The sequence below is a fragment of the Carassius gibelio genome, chromosome B24, assembly GCF_023724105.1.
Source record: "Carassius gibelio isolate Cgi1373 ecotype wild population from Czech Republic chromosome B24, carGib1.2-hapl.c, whole genome shotgun sequence".
NCBI lineage: Eukaryota > Metazoa > Chordata > Actinopteri > Cypriniformes > Cyprinidae > Carassius > Carassius gibelio.
Window position 1 is genome coordinate 21,797,769 of NC_068419.1, and position 25,605 is coordinate 21,823,373.

Genomic DNA, 25,605 nt, shown 5'->3' on the forward strand with positions numbered 1-25,605 from the left:
AATAGACATCTCAGTTCATCGCAATTTCACAAATCTCTGTTCTAACACAATAAACATATGAATAATTAATCTTTCATTATGTCTACAATTCGTGTATTATAATGAGAGGATTTGTGAGCACACATTGCAATTTCAGCACTGCATTGCTCAACACTGCAAACGTGTGTTATAGCCTAAATAGAAACTCTGCAAATACGCTTGCAGCAGTTAATCGTTTATATTTTATATTAGTTCATGTTGAATTTGTGCAATAGATAAATAACCATTTATATGTTTTTTATATTTTATGTTTAGATATTTCTATTTTTGGTAGTCCTCTGAATCATATTGTTCTCCCGCATCCTCTCCCACCAGCACTCGTGCATCTTCTTCTGCAATGATGTTGCATCGGGTTTTGCGGGATCGGGTCTCTAGTCCACTGGCACTTGACTCGACAGTGCGTATAGACCTACATCCTTTTACAATCTCTAGATTACAAAACACTGCATTCTGTCAACAATGTAACTCGGCAGTAACGTATAGACTACTCGGCTTGTAACTATACTCGAATTACTATACTCTAATTAAAATTATAACACGTTAAATTACTCTGTTACTAAAAAAGGTATTAAATGACAGTGAAGTGTTGCTAAGTAATGTGCTACTGCCCAACACTGTTTAATAGCCATAAATGAATCATAAAAAAATAAAATACCATAATTATTACAATAATTATTTTAATTGTTTTATTCGCATAATTAGAAGCTCACGTCGCCTTTTAAGGTCTGGAAATCACAGTTAAAAAACTTATTGATACGTCCATGCAGGTTTTTATGGCAATGGTAACCTAATAGACTCAACAAAGATCTGAAGCCATAAACTTTTGGAAAACTATTGAAAAATACATACAAATCCATGCAAATACACAATGAATGGAATAAACCTCTTCTGTGATTAGCATTTTTATTTTTTTTTGGTCAAATCTAAGATATAGGAAAAATGTCAGGGTGATTCCACTGACAATAAAAATAATAAATAAATAAATAAAATAAAAACGAATTGAAATAAAAACATTCTTGACAATTCTATGTGCCATTTGGCATAAAACAATTTAAGAATTTCAGTGACTAAATTCATTATTATTTCTTTATTTCCTTTAATTTGTATTAAAAACTTAACAGTAATATTCAACCAATGAAAGGACTACATGATCGTGTACCTGTGTCAGGGTCAAGTTTTTTTTTTTTTTTTTTCGTTATTAATTTTTTATGACAAGGCAAGGTTTTAAACTGTCATGGGTAAAAAGACATTGATATTTATGAGTTAATAGTTTATGATACTGTCAGCTATCATAGTAAATTGTGTAAAGTCTTTCAAATCAGCAGAATTACAAAGAGTATTTCAAAGAACTCAGATAATAAAACATATCAGAAGTGCTCACTGTAGCAGAATTTGTAAACACGACTTTTTTGTTTCCTGGTGGGCTGATAAAAACTGCATCAGACGCTGCATAAAATCCAGGCAATCTGATAGAAGCTTTTGATGTCGGCCACCGTTTTTGTGTGCAATATGCACTGGGCGGCCCATGAGCGGTCAGTGGGAATGCTGCCTGAGGCTGATACTAGGAAACATTTAAACGTGAGCAGAAACATAACTCCGCTTGTAAACTGACACATTACAGAAACATTCAGCTATTAGGCCAATGAGTTCAGTCAAGTGAATTTCAAAGAATGACAAAAAAATAAATGTCTTGGACGCATATTCAAGTCTTATGCCCTGCTGCTGTGTCTGTGTTAGAGCTGACAGCTTGCATGGTGCACAGAGGAGAAATGAGCCCAGCTGGAAGCTTCTCTGCCTGGCTGCCTGCTATAGACAGAGTCTGCAGCGTGCCTGGACTCTGCACTATTAAAGCTGAGCTGCCCACCATTACAGCTAGATGAATATTCATCACTGAAAACGCCCATTTACAAAGTGCATTGCCATAAGCAGCCATTTAGCGCAAAAATCTCAGTATTAGGCCTTTATTATTCACTCCAGCAAGTGAATGAAGAAGATATTTGGAGAATTACAAAAAACATTTTGCACATGTTGTGGCAGTTTTGGCTCTGCATTTTGCCGGAAATTCCACCCTTTTCCGTAATGGGTTTTGGGTAATAGCAGAACAAAAACCCTGCATGGATGCACAATTACGTCTGCCAGAAACAGTTTACCATTCAAGCATTTCTGGCACTATGATTTTGAAGGCAATCACATGAACCGCACTTGATAGTATGGAGAGTGCGAACTGGGATGCAGATTGGTGACTGGATATATTGCACTTTAAAGAGCAGAATGATTCTGTTTACTCAAAAAAAAAAAAAAAAAAAAAAAACATTTAGTACACATTACCTTAAGAATTTGAATTAGAATAATATTTCACAACATTGCTGTTTTTACTGTATTTTGGCTAAATGGAGGCAGTTTTGGTGAGTCTAAAGCCGTGTTTCAACCGCAGGAACTTTACCCAGGAACTAGGGACTTTGGCCTGGTACTTGGTGTGTTTCCACCGCAGGAACCAGGAACTAAATAAAGTTCCGGGTAAAAAAAATGCCCCTCAGAAAGTCCCTGCTGGCGAGGTGGTACCTTTTTAAAGTTCCGGAACTTTCGGGGGCGGGACTTTGGCGCTAAACATGCTGATTGGTTGAGTTCACGCAGCATTGGTTGAGTTCAACCACCATTTATTCGGATAAACATTTTCAAAATATTACTGTTATTGTGTTATGAAATGTAATTTTAAAAGTATTTCAGGCGAGAATGTAGTTGTTTAAAACTCAAATCTGTTGTTTATTTATAAAGACAGCGCCTATTTAAAAATGTGTTTCGCCGATCTCGGAGACGGTGAGCTCCACGTGATCAGCGGGAGCTCAGTGATCATCTATCCGACGAGAAGCAGCCCTCACCTCGGATAGACCGTCTGATATGTGCCGCTGGCTCTGACGTGTCTTCAGTGGTTAAACATAAAATATAATTCAGCTGCGGGGTAAATCTAACAGGTTTTCTTTGGTCTGTATTCAATTTATCTATATGTTAAAATGAAAATAAAAAAGACAAATTTATATAATATTTAGTTTCATTGTAATGGCTAAGTACATTTCTGCAGCTGTTATTATGCTTAAATGAAAACCAAAGGATGCAGTGGTATTTGATATCCTATTTTGTTTAATTGTAAATATACAGAGAGGAAAATTACAGTAGCCAAGACGAGCTGACTGAAGTTATCAAGTACACTGCTGTTTACAGATTTACCGGACTTGCGTCGTCGCGGACATCACACTCCCAAGACGAATGCACAAAGTCTGAACTAACTACCGATGATGCACGTCCAAAATCAGCGTACTTTTTTTTTTTTTTTTTTAAATCAGCGGTACTCTGTATTGAGAAACGCGCGCAGACCTACGTCACCAGTCTATTTGCCTAATCTTCCCGGTACTTTACACCACGGTGGAAACACAGAAAACAACAGGTCTGGGGGGAAAAAAGTTCCTGGTACAAATGTTCTGGGTAATTTCGTTGGAAACGCGGCATAAGAGACTTTTTTATTTTTATTTAAAAAAACATTAAAAAGCTAACCCACCCCAAAATGGTACAATACATATTTAAATTAATTTTACACTATGCACAAGTATATAAATGTTGCATTTTAAATCAAAATGTTTAAAAATGTCCAACTTTCTGGCAGTCTGATCAAATATGAGTGTTTATTCACCAAACAGATATTACGGTTGCACTTTATTTAACAGTATGTGTACTAAAAAGTACTTATAGTGTACTTACAGTGTATTTATCTAAGAAAGTTCTGGAAAAACGAGGTAACTACATGGGGTAGGGTTAGGTTTAGGGGTAGGTTCAGGGTTAGTACCTAGTTATTACATAGTTATTGTAATTACTATAATATGTACATAGTATGTACATGAGGAACAGGAATGTAAAATAAAGTGCTACAGATATTACTTAAATCGGTGCTATGCTGCATGTATATGGTATGTACAGTAGTGCAGAAATAGCATGATGTGTATAATATGCAATGTTGCATATATCTTGCATCTTTGAAGATATATTGTAAGGCTTTTGTGTAAGGAATTTTTAAATGGTAAAATTCACGTATGAATGTCTTTGCATAATATTATTAGTGGTGAAGAACCTCTCCCAGAAATCCACTACCAAGAAAATGGTGAAAATAAGGACTAAGTAGATGAACACATTTAAATTAGGACAATCACAGGCATTAATTAAAGAACAGCAAGAGCTTTCATAAGCAACAGAAAATGGGAGATGTTCTTCACTTCAAAGAGTTGGAATGGCTGAATGAAAGAAACTTTTGTTGGTTAAGAAGATCACAGTGTTATCTGTAAGATGTGCTGATTTCATATGCACTACTCTTTGTTTGACAGACATGTGGATCCGACTTGTCAGCCCTTCGGCCCAAAGTTAATGAAACGATTAAAAGGAAATGAAGACCTTCCATTTCAGCGCATGATTCATTATTTGTCTTAATAGATGGTGCTTCGCTGATGTGGAGCAAAAGAAGAAAGCTTTAATTTGTGAAATGTGAAAATGCAACGTGAATGCTGAGGGAGGAAAATTATTAAAGGCCATCTGTATTTTTGATGCACTGACAATGTTTTCATTGAATCTTGTGCTTTGAAAGATGTACACACAGGACTGTCTATGTACTCTGACATTGTTAGTATTCATGAGAGAGGCTGGTGTAACTGATCCAATTCACTGCTGTCAGCTTAGATATCAGCAAAATATTTAAAAGGCGTCTAAAATAACTTTTTTTTTGAGGGGTGAAAATTCCTCTGGCAGTCGCACTGAAAAATTCCTGGAGAGTCGGAAGGTGACTTGGCTGATCTCTATGCACATGGAAAGTGCAATTTCTCTAACAACAGGACAGAGAAGCGGAAATAACTGTGGGAAGGTTATCTGACAGACCCCCCGGTATGATGCCGCCATGTGCAACGGTTCCTGAGAGATTTGTGAAATCAGAGGAAAGGGAGTTTCCATCACAAACCCTCAGAGAAAGAAGCTCCCCTGGCATGTCCAATTAGCTGTCATTGTGTCAGTCAAACATCAGTCTTCAGTCAGATACAGTATATTTAGTTTAAAAACGTAATAATAAAGCTGGGATAAAAGAAGACCTGACCCAGTTTTCCAGTCAAAGCACTGATCGAGCCCCATCATATCAACCTATCCGTTACATGAAAGAAAGGACGTGTCACAGCAAGACAGCAGCGGTGATTGAGAAAAAAAACACACACTTGGGCTAGAGGAAATCCAGAGGAACATCAATGGAGTGTGGTAGGGTGTCAGGAGCATTTTGTATCTGGCAGTGTGGATAACAGTGAACTGTTCATCAGCGGGGCAGCGGGGGGGATGGTGAACTCACAGGGGCTCCTCCTGGGAGTCACGGGATAGGCAATGGTTTTAAAGTTGGATTTATTTTTTAGAAAAAGAGTTTTAATGTTTATTGTTCACCAAAAGAAATGCATTTATTTGATAATTGTGGGAAATGTTATTACAGCAAAACAATGATTTTCTATTTATGAAATATTTGTAAATGATATATTATCCTGTGATGCAAAGATGAAGTTTCAGCTCCATGATCCTTTAGAAATCATTTTAATATTCTGATTTGCTGCTTTAAATTACTATTATACTTTTAAAAATAAAGGTGCTTAAAAGGGTGTTCACAATGTCATATTAGAATCATTTTCGGTTCCACAAAGACCCATTCAGTCAAAGGTTCTTTAAAGAACCATCTCTTTCTTCCCTTTTTTATCTGAAAAACCTTTCTCCACAAAGAACCTTTTATGAAACCTTTCGTTTTTCAGATGTTAAAGTTCAGATGTTTTATGGAAACATTAAGACAATTTTTTTTTTTTATTATATGGCATCGTGATGCACCTTTATTTTCAAGAGTCTGCTAACATCATTAGACGAAAATGGTTGTGCTTTTTTTTTTATTAAAACCACTTTTATCTGAAATAGAAATCTATTTGTAACATTATGAACATCTTTACTGTATTGATCAGTTTAATGTGTCTGTTTATATATCTTAAAACAGGTTTCTGGTCTTCTGCATGATTTATCATTCCCATTAATTCAAGGACACACACACACACACACACACACACACACACACACACACACAAAACAAGGACAGAAAGAAAGAAAGAAGAAACCCTTTGAACCATTTGAAGCGTCATTCCCTCTTATTTTTAACCCCTTCCTTCTGTCCACCTGTCATATAGAGACCAACTGTCGTGTTCTAATCAATTCATGAAGAATAAAATCCCACCCTACATGTTTTTATCACTAAACATCCTGTTTCTCTCTTTAATACCTCTCTCAGAAGAAAAATGTGTTGTGAATGATGTTGACCTCAAGAACAGGATTATTTGCAATGTGCCTTTCCTGGATAAATCAGGTGCACTTATGTAAGTGACCTGGTTTACAGACATGCAGCAGTCTGTAGAGATCTTTGAGACGCTGTCCTGTGTCCCGCAGTTTTGGAGAGGTGTCAGGACTCAAGCTAGAGATGCCACCTGCTCAGTCTCTATGGCCTGTGCTCATTCTCTCTTCCTCTATTAGCCTGACTGCCTGAACCATCCCCTGCTCCAGTTTAGATACAGCACAGACATGAAGTAAAGGACTGCAGCTAGACAAGGTGTCCAAATGGACAAAAGAGGATGTGACAACAAACACACACAAGCACACAAAATCTCACAGACAGAAAACAAATTACACAGGGTGTCACATCTCAATCTGTGCCTCCCATTAAAAGACTTTACACTGGTTTATTCGAGTAAAACGTTAATGTGTGGGAACTGACAAAACTCCTCAATTAGTTTCTCAAAGACTGGTCCTTCTAGCTTAATGAAGGCAAACCAGTATTCACAGCACACTAATTAAAGCACGGCTGGGAGATTTTTATGGCTTTTAGAGAGCAAGGGAACACAGAGATTTATATTGTCCAGTAACAGGCTTCCCTGCCCACATACACACTGTTGTTATATGGTATATGGTTTTTATAGTAGTTCCTCATCTAGTGAGAGCTAAATCTCATTCTGTCCACAGATTCACTGCTTATTTTGATTGTATTTCGATGGCAGAGAACAACACTGAAACCTAACAATTCTAATTGTCTCTATTTTCTAATCTAAGTCTCTATTTTGTTTCTATGTTTCGCCACAGGATTCACATCCCGTGGTAACTAGGATTTACACAAGCTCCAGTCTGGATCCAGAACACCTCAGAAGAGATGATGCTGACCCTCAGAGGACCTCAGATGATGCTAACCCTGAATCAACAAACAGAACTAACAATTATTGCTAAATGTGTGACTGAATCATATAATAACTTAATTAATAATACTGATAGTTCATCGTCTAGCTGACTACGTCTTGTATTATTATTATTATTTTTATTTTTTCTAAAATCCTGGCAAATGTGCACAAACTACTAGCTACTACTAAATATTGTAGAAACATAATTTTCTGTAAAGTTGCTTTGTAACAATTTGTATTGTAAAAAGCGCTATACAAATAAACTTGAATTGAATTGAATTGAATTGAATTGAATTATACAACATTTTATTGTAACAGTTTTCCTGCCTTTGGCCAAAAGAGACTTTTTTTGGCTCGTTTACAGCAAATTTAGTTGCAATATGAAGCCTGTTATTACACTTCACATTTGTGTTGTTTGGCCACACTGGATGTGTCCAGAACCCTTGAAAGTGTTCATTTTGTTTGCATGGTTGCATCAAATATGTGAGAACTTGTCCCAATTGAAATTTCTAAGTACAAGCCAAGATGTTTTGGAAAACATTCAAGGTGTTCTGGCAGGATGTGGTGACATGAGAGGATGCGTCTGTAATAGGATTGTGCACCTGTATCTAGACACTTGAAATGTGCTGGTTTGTTAACAGCATCGTGTGTGTGTGTGTGTGTGTGTGTGTGTGTGTGTGTGTGTGTGTGTGTGTGTGTGTGTGTGTGTGTAGTGTGGTCCAGAGGCTCATGGCCCCGGGCCCTTTGCTCCCAGGCTGCATACCTGGAGTCAGCAGAATGACAGAGGTGACGATCAGAGAGCAGATGACCAGAATAACAAGCAGTGCAATCGCTATTCCCTTCCAGTTCCTCTGCGGAGGGTTACTTCCCACCAGCTCCTACAGAAATAGCCAGACAAAGAGAGAGAAAGCATGTGAGTCGATGAATGCAAATGGGAGGTTAGTCAAGGACAGTTGTGTGTCAGTGAGCAGCGCCTCCTGGGAAACTGCTGTTGGCCTACAACTATTTCTGCTACCATTTCTGTACAAAAATACAAATCAAATTAAATGTAATTTAGTGTGACAAGCAGTAGGCTACTGTTCAAAAGTTTAGGAATGGTAAGATCTTATGCTTCACAGGGATGCATTTATTTGATAAGAAATACAGATTTGACATGCTGATTTGCTGCTATTATCAATTATAAACAAAAAAGTTTCTATGTTTGTGTGTGTGTGTGTGTGTGAGAGAGAGAGAGAGAGAGAGAAAGAGTTTATTTGCAAAAACAGATAACTCCATTTTCAATGTTTTTAATTTCTATTTAAATTGTCACGTTTTAAAATTAATCATGTTTTTGTGTGTGTGTGTGTGTGTTTTATTGTTTTAGTTCACTGTATATATATTTTTTGTTAAGTTATTTTTTCTTAAAAATTAAAGAAAAACCTGCAGTTTGATTATTTGGAAAGCACTATGAAAAAACATGATTTTTGAACATTGTTAAAAACGGGGTTATGTGTTTTTGCAAATGAACTCTTCATATATATATATATATATATATATATATATATATATATATATTTACTGTCACTTGTAAGTAATTAAATGTATCTTTGCTGGATAAACATTGTAATTTATTTCAATAAAAGAGAACAATTTATTAAATTCAACAAATTTATAAAATACCCTAAATTGCAAAATTGCTGCAAAATTTATTTGTTACATAAAGAATAAACCTCTGAAAAGCTCGAGGGCATTTTGATTTCCAAAGGTCAGAAAATGCATACATGACTTGAACAGTTTTGCATTTGCTTCATGTGTTGTAAGAACTATGTAGAGCAAAAAAACATGTGAGGGAACTTCACAGATGTTAAGCCTAAAACAGATTTTCTGGCTTAATATTTGGCAGTAGATATAAATGAAACAAATTTGATAAATGAATGGTAGTATCTCTGCATGAAAGCATCAAAATGAGTGTGACAGGAGCTATTTCAAACTAACAATGAATGGGATGTGAATAACAGATACTAAACTCAATAAATCAAACCTGTTTGTTTATTAAAGCAGAACACATTACATCTCTTGCTCATACAGATGCTGCCGAAATATGGAAATTACAATAAGCAGAAGGTCAGTAGACACAAAGCATTTGAACTTTAAGCAGAATGCATGCAAATAGCGCTGAAAGTAGCACGCAGCTGTGGTCTGTTCTCTCAGCTGACGTTTTTATTAGACTCAACACAGACTAATGGAGTGGAAATCTAGTGGCGAGGGTGGCATTAAACTCTTTAAGGCCTGTGCTGTTAGTGACCTTGTTCCTGTCCTAATTGAATAGCGCGGCAGACATCATTAGCCTGGAGATAACAGTAGCCAGAGCCTGTTTACCGGGACACCCATTACGAGGACTCATTAAAGTCCTTTTCTCTGTCTCTCTCAGTCTTTCTCTCTTTCTGTTTCTGTTCTTCAACACTATTTCTCTCTTCCTCCCCAGGGTCACACAGGCGGACACTACCTCTCCGGTATGCAAATGGAACTGCTGAATTTGACACGGCATTACAGCGCTAACAACCAGCAAAGCCTTTCACCACGTCCTGCCCCACATATGCATACTGTATAAAAATAATAGCTGTTTACCCACAATGCCCTGCTTCCTAAATATATATTTTCTTCTTTTGTTATTATTTTCTCTACTGTGTTGTTTCATTTACACAGTAGTAATAGTAAATAGTAAAAGAAATAAATGTAATGTATTGCATTAGTACTATGTAATCTACATCACAACTATTTATGTTTAAATTAGACGCATTACTAAGCTAATGTGAAAAAAAATGTGTGAAAATATACATATATGATAGCTGTTGTATTAAATAAATTAAATTTAAACAAACACTTTTTTTACTGTTTTCGCTGTACTCTGGATCAAATAAATATAGGCTTGGTAAGCAGAAAAGACTTCTTTAAAAAAAAAAAAAAACTGTTACTGTTCAAAAACTTTTGGCTGGTAAAGTGTTTACATATGCATACAGTATAAAGATCAGTAATCTGTCACACCCCTGGACAGTTTGTTGTTGTGTTTTCTTTCTCCATGTGCTCTGTGTGACATAGTTTCTGTTTCCCGTTGATTGTCATTTATCACATGTGTCCTCATTAGATGATCATCCTCACCTGTCTGTCCCTCGTTAGCACCCCTAATTTAGTTGTGTTAATTTCACTGTTTGAGGTGCAGTCAATATCATCATTGGTTAAAAATAAATAATAAATCTTTAATGTGCAATTATTAGTCCTCTGGGGACTGGTATAAAAAAAATAATAAAAAGGAATAAAACACCATCATGTTACAGTGATTTCTGAAAAATTATGTGACACTGAAGATTGGACTAATGGGTTTATCATCGCATGAACAAATTACATTTTGGTCACCTTTACTTAATCAGACGGTATTTTTGTGGCTTTTTTGGAAATTAACAAACAAACAAAATAAATAGAACTCTTTGCTATTTGAATTTTACTGAATGCTGTGTGTGTGGTCCTGGTTCTGTGAGACTAGACCTACCACAACGTCCTCCAATACAGTCCAGTAATGGCCCACACCTGCCCTCTCATAAGACAAACACATGGGGATGGGACAACCAAATCTATGACATCCATCCTGGGCCATTATCATAATGACCGGGCCATTACAGCAGCTGCTTAGTGAACACACCACACACCTGTTTATGACAAGCCCTCTGCCTTCCATTAAACCACCACAACACTTTCCTACCGGGAGAGCTATTATACTTTATAATGCCTGCAGTCCAGAGCACCATCATATTTGTTTTATATTTTTACCAGCAACCCACGCTGACCACCAACTACAGCGTGCTTTCATACGTACAACACAAAAACACACGCACACACTCACATTCAGATAATAATCTACTGCCATGTTGTGTGCACAAAGAGAAAGAATACAGAAAATAAATAAATAAAAGAGAAAGTGTTTTGGCAGGTGTGAAATGAATACAGATCTGTTGATAACAACAGAGAGAGCGCGGTACTCCAGCTTTCATTCCCTGATTGGAGGAGACTACTTACAAAGCCAACGTAAAAAATAAAAATAAAAACACACACTTGAAAAGACACTACAGCCTAAGTGCAGCTCAGAAAAACAAGGCAGGAACAGACAGACACGAGGGATGATGTGAGGTGAATGTACAACCTGTATGTCTGTCTTTGACATATAGAGCTAATCAAATACTGATTGTTCGGTGTTGCACTTTACAGCTACATGTGGCCTGAATTACACATGTGTAAACTGCACCACTGCTAAACAGCTGGATGTAGAAATGAATGGGATCTATAAATAAACATATGGCGCTGGTGCATAAAACATGACAATAACTTGACATTATCGTTGGCACAAGGGATTGGTGACACCCTGCATAAAAACACAGGACTTGAGTGATTTGAATGTACAATACTGAAATGGTCCACTTACTGGAGGCACACACTTAACAAAACATATTTAAAAGTCCACTTAGCATGCTTGAATCAATGGCGAGCTATCATTTGCTTTCATTGAGATTCAGGGCAGAGAGTAAAGAGAAGTGTGTTGAATAAACTACATTTGCATTGCTAATCTTCATTGTCTGAAGTCTCCTCTGAAGACTTTCAATTTTTGTTACATCTTAGGTCAAGATTTACCCATTATTTAGCTTTCTTGATTGGTGATTTCAGTGATAAGCATCTACAGTATATTTCAACTATGCAGTCAGTTTTCAAAAAGTCTTAGGCCCATTCCCCTTTCCCCTACCCGTCCATTTGGCATGTTCACATGAAGGGGTAGGGGTGTCTCGATTCTCTTTTGGTTTGAGTGGTGGGGTAAGGGCCAGATAGCCCTTCAAACAAATATTTTTTTTTAAGACCACACTTCAAACTAAGTGGTATGAATTATCTCAGCATAAACCATCCACCTGGATGATGCGACGGCAGCCATATTGCGCCAGAACGCCCACCACACACCAGCTTACTGGTGGAGAGGAGACAGAGTGATGAAGCCAATCAGCAGATATGGGGATTGTTAGGAGATCATGATGGTCGGAAGCCAATGGGCGAATTGAGCCAGGATGCCGAGGTCACACCTCTACTCTTTTTGGAAGACATCCTGGGATTTTTACTGACCACAGAGAGTCAGGACCTCGGTTTAACGTCTCATCCGAAGGACGGTGCTTGTTGACAGTATAGTGTCCTCATCACTACACAGGGCGCTAGGACCCACACAGACCACAGGGTGAGCACCCCTGCTTGTCTCACTAGCACCTCTTCCAGCAGCAACCTAGTTTTCTCAGAGGTCTCCCATCCAGGTACTGACCAGGCTCAGCCCTGCTTAGCTTAAGTGGACAACCGGTCTTGGGCTCCAGGGTGATATGGCTGCCAGCATATAATTGACAGCACGATAGTACAGCATATTTTCATGGCTGATCAGGGCTGTAATCAATCATAGACATTGAGGGGGGCTAGTCCCCCCAATAAATAGACATCGTTAAACCCTTTTCTCAAATATTACCAGATAGAGAGAGAGAGAGAGAGAGAGAGAGAAAGAGAGAGAGAGAGAGAGAGAGAGAGAGAAAGAGATGAAAGTTGTTTGTATATGTGTCTTTGCGTCTCTCTTTACAATGAGTGAGTTTACTTCAGCGATTTTATCCTCTCATTTCTTTTTAAAATGTAATGTAGCAAGTATTTAAACTGTTATTAAAGGGATACTCCTCCCCCTCAAAAAAATAAATAAAATGTCATTAATCACTTACCCTCATGTCATTCCAAACTAGTAAAAGCTTTGTACGTCTTTGTTCGGAAAGACAATTTTAGATATTTTGGATGAAAACTGGGAGACTTGAGACTTGTGACTGTACCACACACAGTCAAATTCCAGAAAGTATGAAGACATCGTCAAAATAGTCCATCTGCAATCAGTGGTTCAAATGTAACGTTATGAAGTGACGCAAATACTTTTTGTACACGAAGAAAACTAAAATAGCTAGTAAAGTAAAGCATTACTTTTTAATTTACAAGAATATATCTATTTTTAAAAAAGTAACGCAAGTTACTTTGTTTTCCCATTTATTGACTGACAAGTACAGAGGTGTTGTGTGCACTGTGTGAACATGATGTAGTTCTAGACTAAATGTGAATGTGCATGAATTCATCCCACTCGCAAAGAATAAATAAATAACAATGAAATATGTTAACAAATGTATCTAATCCCATGTTATAAGCTAATGTCTTTTTTTGCTGACATTTGGTGATCCAGTTCAACCATACTAATAAGCAGAAATGACTTTCGATAAACTAACAATTGTGCTTCATTTTTTTTTTTTTTTTTTTTTTTATAGCTGAAGAGCGTTGAACCTTCTTCCCCTGTGTTCTACAGTACAGACATGAATGAACTTTTCCTTTAGCCGAAGGTTTATTCATTACTCTTTATGGTGTGACTGGGCTTTTATGTTTGCTATAAATAAAACATCTTATATTAAAAACAATCAAGTCCTGCTCATATTTAAAAAGTAATGCGAAAGTAATGCAAAAGCAATGTAATGCATTACTGTCCATAAGAAGTAACTTAGTTAATTTTCTTAGGGAGTAACGCAATATTGTAATGCATTACTTTTAAAAGTAACTTTCCCCAACACTGCCCATGCTGCAACAATGAGAGCAAACATGGATGAGATAAGGCCTGAATTTGCCAAAGTATAATATGCATTATGTTGAATTTTTTAAAGATATTAAAAAATTTTTTCAGAAATATTTATAGCATTTAAATGAGATATGCTTGATCTAATTTCCAAATTCCGGGTTACATATTATTGGAGATAAAAAAATTGCATCTTAAAAAAAGTGAACTGTGGTCTCGATGTACTTCACCATGCTGACATAACGCAATCCTTGCTGTTTCATTAAATGTTGGGAATATTTCTGATTTACCTCTGTAGATATTCTAGTGTTGTTTAGTGATGTGAAGGCAACTTTAAACACATATTATCATGCTTTACCAGCTGAGACAACAGGAGAGCCTGTACAGAAAAAGAAGAAAAAAAGCAGAAGCCAAACGACAGAAAACAAAGACAAAAAACGAGTGTAAACATTGGTAAGGCATAGACATGGTAGAAGTATCTGATGACAGATAATCCTGAGTAGTTACACGTAAGTTGATTCTTTTTCTAGGACAGGTAAGATAATTAATTACTGAGTAAACATAAATACCATTGCAGTATCAGTACCTAAAGTTCACAAAGAATATCAATGCTAATAATAAATAAAAAAGCAACTGCAGGAACATTTAATACAAATAAAAAAAAACAATGCATATGCCAGCTAATATAGTTAATTGACGTAACTGTCAAAAGTTTCCAAGCCACGTCAATCAAAGCAACTTGGCACATTCATACAGTATTCAGCTGAAGTGTGTATGCAGTTATATAGGCTTATACTAAGGGGGCCGTTGAATGCTTGAATCTGATTGGCTGACAAACGTTCTGAGGTGTGCAATTATTTTCTGGGAAACGCATGGCAAACGTAGTTCCAGGCAGCTCATTTGACCACATTACAGTTCCATATCACTTCGCATAGTAAAGCTGTAATAAATTTCAGAACTAACAAAAACAACAACATGACAGACAATTTTAAGAAAGTAAATACACATTACATTTCTCACTAGCGATATAATAACAGTGATGTTTAGAGATGCTGCTGCAGCCTAATTCGCTCTCTCTCTCTCTCTCTCTCTCTTTCTCTGTTTGTCTCTACCCCTCTCGCCCTTTTTCTAATAACTCCATTAATAACTGCATTAAATTATTAGAAAAATAATGCACACACAAATTATCTAATAATAAGCCTTGTTTTGACATTGCAAAATTGGCAGTGACATTAGTGAAATATCTAAATACCAAAAGGTGTAATTCTTTTTATTGAAACAGTAAATGTCATCACATTATACACAAAACATGGCACGGCACAGAGCAATAATACACTGGTAATAGAATATTATCACTCCTGAAGTATGACACCTGCTGGGCACTTGTATCTTTAATACGCACAAAAGCAGAGCACAGCATGGATTTAAAGGTCCCATTCTTCGTGATCCCATGTTTTAAACTTTAGTTAGTGTGTAATGTTGTTGTTAGAGTATAAATTATATCTGTAAAATGATAAAGCTCAAAGTTCAATGCCAAGCGAGATATTTTATTCAACAGAATTTGCCTACAAAAAACGACCCATTTGGACTACATCCCTCTAGTTCCAGCAGTAATGACATCACTAAAACCGCTTTTTTGACTAACCTCCGCCTACATGAATACACAAACAGGGGGGCGTGGTCTTGTTGCGCTCCGACGGAGAAGAAGGAAGAGCTGAGTTTGTGTTTGCCGCCATGTCGTTGAAACGCTGTTATTTTCATCTGGGAGTCCAATCACCTTTGTTTGGGCTTCCCAGGGACGCTGTACTTGGAGATTAATGGTTACAATTTATGTTTAACTCGGTTCCTGAAAATTATACTCCACATGTAAAACTATGTGCAGCACATTTTGCTGAGGACAGCAAGCTTCCTCAATCTCAATCAGTTAAATGCCGGATTCGCACAAAGATTATTCTTGATAGATGGAGCAGTTCCCTCTTTGTCTGGAGAAGGCGTTGTTTATGGACCACATGGTATTTTATTATTTAAGTTGGTGCGTTTAACAGTTTCTGTAACTTATTACACAAAGGGCAACGCTGTTTAGCTTTGTTAACTAGATGTTAGGGTTCTTCCATCACACTGAGTGAAAGGAGGGTGTAAATGTGATATTGTTTTCTTTCTTGATTTTGTAAAAAATGTTGACATCACTAAATATAATTAGTAGTTTGAAGCATTCAGATGAAATACTGAATGCAATGATTACATTGGATTTTTCCAACATTCCATATTTGTATGTAAAAAAGTGAAACAATCTAATAACATTATTTATGCATTTGCAATTCTAAGTAAATAAATTTATGGAAATTCTTGGCCACTATCATACACCCGGCGCAATGCGACGCAAGGCACAGCGCAAGTGTTTTTGCTAGTTTCAGTCCAGCACCGTTCACATTTGCAGTCCAGCGCCACGTCGTTTAATTAGCAAATGAAGTTACGCCCATTTGTGTGCCCATGGGCGTGCTGGTCTAAAAAATAGGTATGTTCAGGCGCATTGCTATTTTAAGGAGCTAAAAATAGACTGCGCCATAGACCAACTCAAACTTGATCTAAAGTTTAAAGTCAATGGCGCAATATATATATATATATATATATATATATATATATATATATATATATATATATATATATATATATACGCATTGGTAGAAAATGCAAATCTGGGCTGGTCCACAGTGCGCGTTGACTTTGCTTATTACACACAGGGACGTGCATCACACAAACATGCCAAATATTGAAAACGAAAGGATTACAGTCTAAAAGGATATTTTTGTGTAGGCTACATAAATATAAAATATTAATGATGGATAGTCATTGCATGTATTAGAATTAGGCTACCTGTTTGCAATTCAGCCTATTACTACTTATAATGATAAATGAAACTGGCTAATTAATTGAACAATCATGCCAATACAGACTCATCGCACGGAGCCATTTGAAAGCCTGCATCCAACGCATCCCACGCCTTCTTCACCTCGGGAAGCTTTGGTGGATTTCTGCTTGTCCCGTAGATGATCTGCTCACGCGCTTTAACTTCACGCACGAGCAGATTGGTTTCTTCGCTTGAGAAGCATTCAGCTTTTCCGCCAACTAATTCCGCCATGCCGCGAGCGCATTTCGCTCTTAAAGGGAATGGGAGATAACACTCTGATTGGTGTATTGAACATTACGCCCATTACTTATTAAGAGAATAGAGACAACCCATTCCAAAAATGTGCCCTGGCACACGGACCATTTTTCCATCGTTAAAATTGCAAAAGTGGATTTGGACACGTCCTGAGTGCGTCTGCAACATGCGCTTTACACATTGCGTTTAGATTGTTAAAATAGGGCCCATTATCTTCATTAAACAGTGAATGGGAACAGTGAATGCGAACAGTGAAAGTGACGTGACATACAGCCAAGTATGGTGACCCATACTCAGAATTTGTGCTCTGCATTTAACCCACTCAAAGTCCACACACACAGCACTGAACACACACACACACCCGGAGCAGTGGGCGGTCATTTTATGCTGCGGTACTCGGGGAGCAGTTGGGGGTTCAGTGCCTTGCTCAAGGACACCTCAGTTGTGGTATTACCGGCTCGAGACTCGAACCCACAACCTTAGGAGTCAAACTCTCTAACCACTTGGCCACGACAATATATGATATAAATTTGTTAATATAAATATCTTACTGATGAAAGCTGAGTTCATGATTTTCCATAACGGAATTTTGAGAAAAACGAGTTTAAAGTGAGACGGGTTTCACTTTGTCTTCAACTTAATGATTGCTGGCTGTCAGGAGTGCTATACTGCGTCATAGCACAAACAGACTAGCGGTACACTGAAGAGGACAGTTTTCCATTGTTTATCATGATGGGCATAGTCTATTTTGCATTCTCAACTTTTCATCACCCCATGTATGTTTGGATAGCACAAATAGTGTACCTTGTACTTAGAAAAGCAATTGCAGCGCAATTGTAACTTAATCGGATCCTTTATCTCTGAATGTGAAATAGTCCATTGTAACATCCTTTAGGGCACTGACATCACCACGATTGAGCAGACTGAGATGAGCAAGATTGTCTAAGTGAGCAGCTTCAGACTGCGTTGTTTCCTTGCGCTTTGCCATCTCACAATATAAAACAATAAATAAAACTTTGCGTGCCATAGTTTACACAGGACTGGAGGGAAATGTGCATTGATACACCTACATTATATATGCTAGGTTGTTTATTTTGATAGGTTAACAGTTTTTGTGGTGTTAAGAGAAAGCACCTCCGCAGTGCATTCTTAACATGAGAGAAAGTATTTTTTGTCTGCAAAAAACAAGATAAATTTGCCAAGATATTTTCAGAGATGGGTTTTCCCAGAATGCATCACACACACACACACACACACATATATATATATATAGAGAGAGAGATAGAGATAGAGATGTAACTTGCAATAGTTACAGTACTCTATGCAAGGTACAGTATACTCCAAATAGTGTGAACTACTTATGTAAACTTGATTTGTCTACTGGATAAACTTAAGGTTCTATGTTAATTCAACTAAACATTTTTAGTTTCACTTTGTGTAAAAACTAAAATAGTTTAGTGCAAGGGGTTTCTTTGCACATTTCTAGAAAAGTCAACTAATTTGGGTTAAGAGTGTACCTTTATTCGACTTGGAAGTTTCCCATCAGCAGGACTAACTGTGAGACTAACACTTCCTGTGGATACCTGCTCAGAAAGACAAATGGCTTTGATAGAACCGCAGTATCAGGCTTTTCTACAGCCTGTGTCAACACTAACTCACAGCAGAATCACTGGCAAATCTAGAGAGATTACTTGAGTGAGAGTAGATAATTGAGTTTAAATGATGACTCTCTTACATTAAGAATAACAGCTCAAGTGGTAGAGGAGGGTGTCTCTCTTAAGACACCAGGTACATTAGAATGATTCCTATTCCTAAGGTGTAGTAGGGCCAAATCAGCTTTACAAATAATGTCATATTATCACTATTATAAAAGGGATTTGATTATTACTTAAGACAAGCTCTTTGCTTTTATTGAGACAATAAAAACCATTCCAGAAGGAGAGATTCCTGTGATGACTGACTTTTAAATGCCAGATGATAGTCCTTCTGGATATGACAACAATGGGATTTAACACTGACTGTTGCTTGCATCAGACAAAACAAGCTTCGATCGTATATGTACGTGAAACATAATACTGAAATTTCACACTTCACAGAGGCTGATTTGGAATTCATCATCGACCAGCATCTGATGAAAAGAAAGCGAAATAAAGAAAATGAGGAGAGAAGAAGCCCCCAATTCCCCAGCCTGCACAACTCTAAATGCATTCCTGTGGTGCCCTTTTAGCTCTCAAAGCATTGTTCTGAGATGTCTGGCAGGTTGCAATTGCCTGGCAATACCTTATGGAAGAGCCTGGGAGGGTATCAGGGGCCATTTGCTAAAAATCACTTCGGCATCTGACTAAAAGAACACAAATTTATTCCTTTAAACTGGAAAATAAGATCCCAGTTTCATTTCATGCTCTATGATGCATCTCAAAAATAAAGAAGGAGAATTTCAAACCAGCCACTCTCCAGCTCTCGCTGGTCTAAGTGCTCTCCCTGTTATTTCTCTCTTAGCCAGCTGAAAGACAGTTTTATGATTCTCAAATGACCTTAAGTGTAGATGGCAGGACATAGTGACTTGTTGTGCAACTGGGGAGCTGGTCTAAAAGGAAGATTAACAGTAAACAGCGGAAACCCTGTGATGGCATGTAATATGAAACCCACAATCAAAACCTGTCAGTCAAACAGAGTTCAGTTTACTGCCAATTCTGGTTCTGACATTGACCCCCCATCTGGATATGTTGTGTGCTATATTATCTAGGTTATCACACATTACCTAAGTACTACATATTAATATATTAATTACAAATTAATCTAATTACAAAGAAAATGGAGAGACCAATTTTAAGAAGTCCTTTCTGACAAGCAGTTAAATAAATAACATATTTATTTATTTGTGTGTGTGTGTGTGTACAATGTGTATTATGAAATATAAAGTGTATAATCTTGTTGTTGTTTAAAATGTATTTTAATGTAACATTTTAATTATTATTATTTTTATTATAATTATTAAACTCAACATCCCCCTGCAGTCCTTTCTCAAACCCCAATATAGGAAACTCTGATGTAATGTAAAATGTAACACATTTAATGTTGTTAACAACAAATAGCTGAATATATATATTCTTTATTTTTGTATTTTTATATCAATATGTCAACATAGGACAATATTTAAATTGATGCGATAAACAAGGTAAAAAGTAATCGAAAAGTAATCAGAAATAGTCTGCTTATATTTCCTTAAATTTGTAATGTAGTGGATCTATGTAATTTAGAATCAGTAACAATTCCATATAAAACAAGCTTTTGGTTAAATCTCTCACCCCTAATACAGAGATTAAACACTCTGGTCAGTTCTCTATCTCTGTTAGCGGATGCAGTCAATGGTGCAAATGGCAATAAAGCCATGTTTTTCAGCAGACCAGGGCTTTGGAATGAAGGCTTTCTGTTCGATTGGGGAGAATGTGACAATCCATAAGTGAGGCTCATTACCTGCAGCGCAGCCACCTCGTCAGTGAGTATTGAACATAAACGAGCTGAGCAACACTTGTGTAACATGCCATTATTGATCAATACAGAGCGGGGAGCCAGTTCATCAAGCCATTCTCACTTTTCTCAAGCCGACTGAGACCCTGGTGTGACCAAGACATTTGTAGAGTTCAATCTAACATATCATAGTAGAGAGAACTTGAGATGTGGTGCAGAACCTTTGGTACCCTATGATCTGCAATCATGATCTTGGCAAGGAGAATTACCTGAGCTCCAGGTTCAATGAATGCAGACTAATATAATGCCCAGAGCATGAGTAAGGGACGGTAAGTTTCATCAAGGCAAAAATTCCAGAGAATGGAATGAATAACACAGATTGATACCTAACAAGGAATCAATATAAAGCTGCAGAAGATATTTACTACATGATATTGAATAAGGAATGAGGGAATGGTGATCTCTGATTAGCAGAAAAAAGGACAAGGACACAAATGGTTCAAAGGATCCATCTAAACATTTTTCCATCCACCTTTGGTAATTTAAGTGATAAATAGACTAATTTGGAACTTTTTTTCATATATTCTACACTAATTGTGAAGAATAATATGTATCATGAAAAGTGCTGCTCTTACAGCAGGGTTTGGAGATGTCCGTTTTAAAGGGGTCATATGATGTTGCTAGAAATAACATTATTTTGTGTATTTGGGGTAATTAAATGTGTTTATGCGGTTTAAAGGGGGGGTGAAATGCTCGTTTTCACTCAATATCATGTTAATCTTGAGTACCTATAGAGTAGTACTGCATCCTTCATAACTCCAAAAAGTCTTTAGTTTTATTATATTCATAAGAGAAAGATAGTCTGTACCGATTTTTCCCGGAAAAACACGACCGACTGGAGGCGTGCCGTGTGGGCGGAGCTAAAGAATCATGAGCGCCAGTAGGCTTTTGCGTTGAGAGCATGTTGAAGCTGTGACATTATTGTGAGGAAAAAACCATCATCCAAAACAAACCATGGCTAACAGTCAGATTCAGCCATTTATCTATGATCCAGAATCAGATCCCGAGGCTGAAACTGAACAAAAGCAGCAGCAGCAACGACTCGCTCCGAGCGGGGCTCGAACCCGGGTCTCCAATGGGAGGCGGACGCACTAACAAGGAGGCAGAGATATTTTAAGCAGTTTTACTCACCGCCTGCGGTTCCAACACACGATCGTGACCCTTTTTCGTTGGGATTGCATCATCCTTAAGAAATAAACGATATGCAAATCCGGTGTCAAACTGGGCCTTGTTTGTAAAACAAGCATCTTCGAAATGCAGGGAACAAACACAAACACTTGCACAACTCCGTTGATGCTCTGTAAAAATAAACTCCATCCACTGGTCCCTTAATGCTGTTTTTTCTTTGGTAATCTGTGCAGGGTTGTCTTGCCCTGGCAACCAAAAACACACTTCTTTTGTGACTTTTCGCGACCCTCTCGCTCTGATCAGTGAAGTCTGTTGTGCTCTCAGTGCTCTGCTATACGGGAGCGTGCGCTCTTCCGGCAGACGTGCCCTTAGCACCCATATAAGGAAATTCCGCTCCATCTAACGTCACACAGAGCCATACTCGAAAAAAAAACTATCCGAAACTTTTGGCAAACCGGAAGGAGTATTTTTGGAAAAGAAATACTCCTTCAAACTTAATTTTTGAAACTTTTTCCATGTTTAGCATGGGAATCCAACTCTTTAACAGTGTAAAAAACGCAGTATGCATGAAATAGCATTTCACCCCCCCCCCCTTAAGGGTTAAAAAAAAAATCACATTATTTTCCACATACTGTACATTATTGTTTGTCCTCTATGCCGTCCCTTTCTGAAACGCATTGTTTTTTTTTACAAAGATCATTGTTCTGATAAGCGAGGTGTGCTCTGATTGGCCAACTATTCAGTGCTTTGTGAGTGGCCGAATGCGTCAAGCGTGTGACGGAAATGTTACACCCCTTGTCTTACTGTGATGTGTGTCCTGGTCACAACACCAGCATTACAAGACAAAAACAATAAAACCTACATTATTACAAACAAGGCATTTGTTGCATCCAGTGGGGACATAATTATGGACTATAATGATGTATACTGTGTTTTTAAACATTGCATTGCATCGCGCACGTAAACATAAAACCATGTCTGCATTTGTGATCGGAGAAACTACAAATAACAAATGCTACTCTACCAGTGGTTCTCGATTCCAGTCATCGCACCACCCAGTTATGCATATTTTGCATGTCTCTCTTAGTTAACACACCTAATTCAGATAATCAGCTCATTATAAGTGAGCTCCGTGCATGAACTGTGTTCTCATTGCTTCCTACTCCCTGAGCAGGGGAAATCGGTTTAAGTTTACTTTATTACGAAAAAAAAAAATATTTGCGCTGCGCAACATCTTTACACACAGACAAGTGATCATATACCTTTGTAAATAAATAAAATTTAAATTCATGTCTCGTACACTTCAATGCAATGCAAAGTACACATAGTACATCAGAAATAGAACGGGGCATTCGATTACTGTTGGTGGCTCGCAGTCCCACTCTGCATCCGTGGTTGTATTATTATTATGATAGGTTCATGCCCAATATAGACAAGGTAGTCATTACTACTTTGATCGTAAGCAATTTCACATGGGGAGGCTGATATTGTCGGGATTTGTATGTAACAGCCAAATAAGACATACTTGGCTTTGAAGGTGCAGAACCAAAGGAGCAACATGTCCTGATATGTGTTTTTGTGAATAAGTCATGAGGCTAAACCCTACAGTCCTTACATGGCCCTGAGGGTTATAGGGCTTCAGTGCTCAATTGAAAGACCAAAACAGAGCCCCAGGCAAGCTATGGGTGCTTGGGGTGACAACCAAATGTTGAGCCCTGGGGCAGAGAGATCACAGCAGAGGTCTAGGAGAACATCCCGCCTGCAGCCATGCAGGAACAGTCCACATCCAGTTCGAAATGACTGAACCTGTGTCCCACATTATAGACACACTGTAGTGACCTCAACAACTATGGCTGAAGCTAAATTTAGAAGGGCAGCTACCTGAAATACAGAGATATGTAGATCACAGAATCTTGCATGAAGGGGCTTGGGATGTGTCATATGAATAGTTCAGTCACTGTCACTGTCTCATCCTCATGTTATTACAAACCTATATGACTTTCTACCATGGAACAAACAACTAATTAGAATGGGCATAATGATTAAGTTGTTTGTTTTTGTACAATAAACACATGCAATGTCCAGGGTCTGTAAAGCAGTGCAGTAGTCAAGTCCAGCTCATTTTAGTTCAAGTCCAGGTCGTAACCTGAAAAGTTCAGAGTAAATGTGATTTCACCCAAAACCTCTGCAGTGCACTCACTCACTCACTTACACTACACAAAGTGGATCATATTTGCACTTTGGCACAGACCACAACATTTTTCCCAGTGTTGTAACACTCAGTGATCTTAAGTCCAAGTTAACACCAAGTTCAAATATTTCCAAGTTCATGACAAGACCAGGACAATTAAAATATTATCTTGGACACAGTCTTGAGTACATCAATATTGCCATCAAGCTCCAAAAAATTACAAATAAAAGGGGTGAAAAAGGTGATTTTATCATTTTTAACAGACAATTATGAATCAATTTCTCTAGCCACTGGAAACACTTCATAATACTTAGTGGATGTGTAGAAGGTGAGACTAAATATCCCATAAATAAAATAAAAACACCATCAACACAGACTGAGAGATCATAAGCATAGTGGAAGTTCTGACATTTCTTTACAGATGAAGTGTTAAATAGAGGTGGTATGGATAATGTGTGTACGAGTCTTATAGTCTGTCTCTGGAGATAATGAAGAGCTTTATGAAACCCTATAGATGTTGCAGTCAGATGCAAACTCTAAATCAGCTCTTCCTTGATCTGCTGTGGTGCTGGAGTATGCTAACCACAGCATGGTGACTTGGTAACTTAGTATATTCCATTGTCACCTCACAGCAAGAAGATCCTTGGTCCGAGTCTCTGTTCTAAGAAAAGCTCAGAAAAGTGGAGTTTGAATGTTCTCCACAGAAAAGTGTGGAAGATGGATAGAAGTGTAATTTTCAGTTGAAGGAGCTTGCGGTATTAAGCAGGTATCTTAAATTCAGTGTCACATTTTTCTGCATCTGGTTTCATCCACAATTCGCAGATATGTAAAACTGTAAATTGCAGGTGTGAGTGTGAGATCTCACGATAGGCTTCATCATCCCCACAACTCTACATGACAAGCAGTTTGGAGATTGGATGAATGGATTTTTTGGACAGCAGGTGTTTGATGGAGGGTTCAGTTTTAGATGTGGCACTTGATATAGAGATCTGATTTGCAGACTGGGTGCATGCTCATGTTTCACTGAGCTGGATGAGAGATTAATCTGCAAATTCTCACTCATTCTTCTCTTAATATTCCTGCCATGTCTCCAGTGTTTTCCAGCTAATGTGAAATCGAGTAGGGTTTTACTGCTAAACAAACATGCTCTGCATCTGCGATGGATGCAGGAGTAGAATGGAAAAAAGCCTATAAGCAGACAGTCTGTTCTCAAAAGATGAAGAAGAAAAGGAAAATAAGCATAAAAGAATATCTCTGTGATGCACACACTAAATCATTCCTGGCATACTTTTGTTCTGCATGGATTGGCTGAACTGTTACGGAATTGTTTCTGCACCAATAGAGAAGACAGACTATAGCAGCTTGAACTCTTGTCTGAAATAGGGTAAATAATGTCAATGACAGGGTGACCTCCAGACACCCACAAACATCTCTCATTTATTACACATGGGAAGAATGGAAGAAATGACACTTTACTAAGCAAAGTTTCCTTGGTTACTGTTGATAGCTTTCACAAGCTTTCTTTTTACAGCACATTTTGCCATAAGCAACCATGAGAATTGAACACATTGAATGAATCACCTCAGAAATTATTAAAACATTGGTAAAAGGTGCATTTAGGAGTTATTTAGCTGGCTTG

The 25,605-nt window shown here is 37.6% G+C and overlaps 1 protein-coding gene across 5 annotated transcripts in view; it reads right to left on the reverse strand.

The window, feature by feature from the left end:
* Positions 1-25,605, reverse strand: part of dpp6a (dipeptidyl-peptidase 6a) — a 352,070-nt gene that overhangs the window by 94,794 nt on the left and 231,671 nt on the right. For all 5 annotated transcript variants that reach the window (XM_052596001.1, XM_052595999.1, XM_052596003.1 and 2 more), the window contains one exon: positions 8,071-8,185. In XM_052596001.1, coding sequence (XP_052451961.1) covers positions 8,071-8,185 — 115 coding nt within the window. The remainder of the gene's footprint in view (positions 1-8,070; positions 8,186-25,605) is intronic.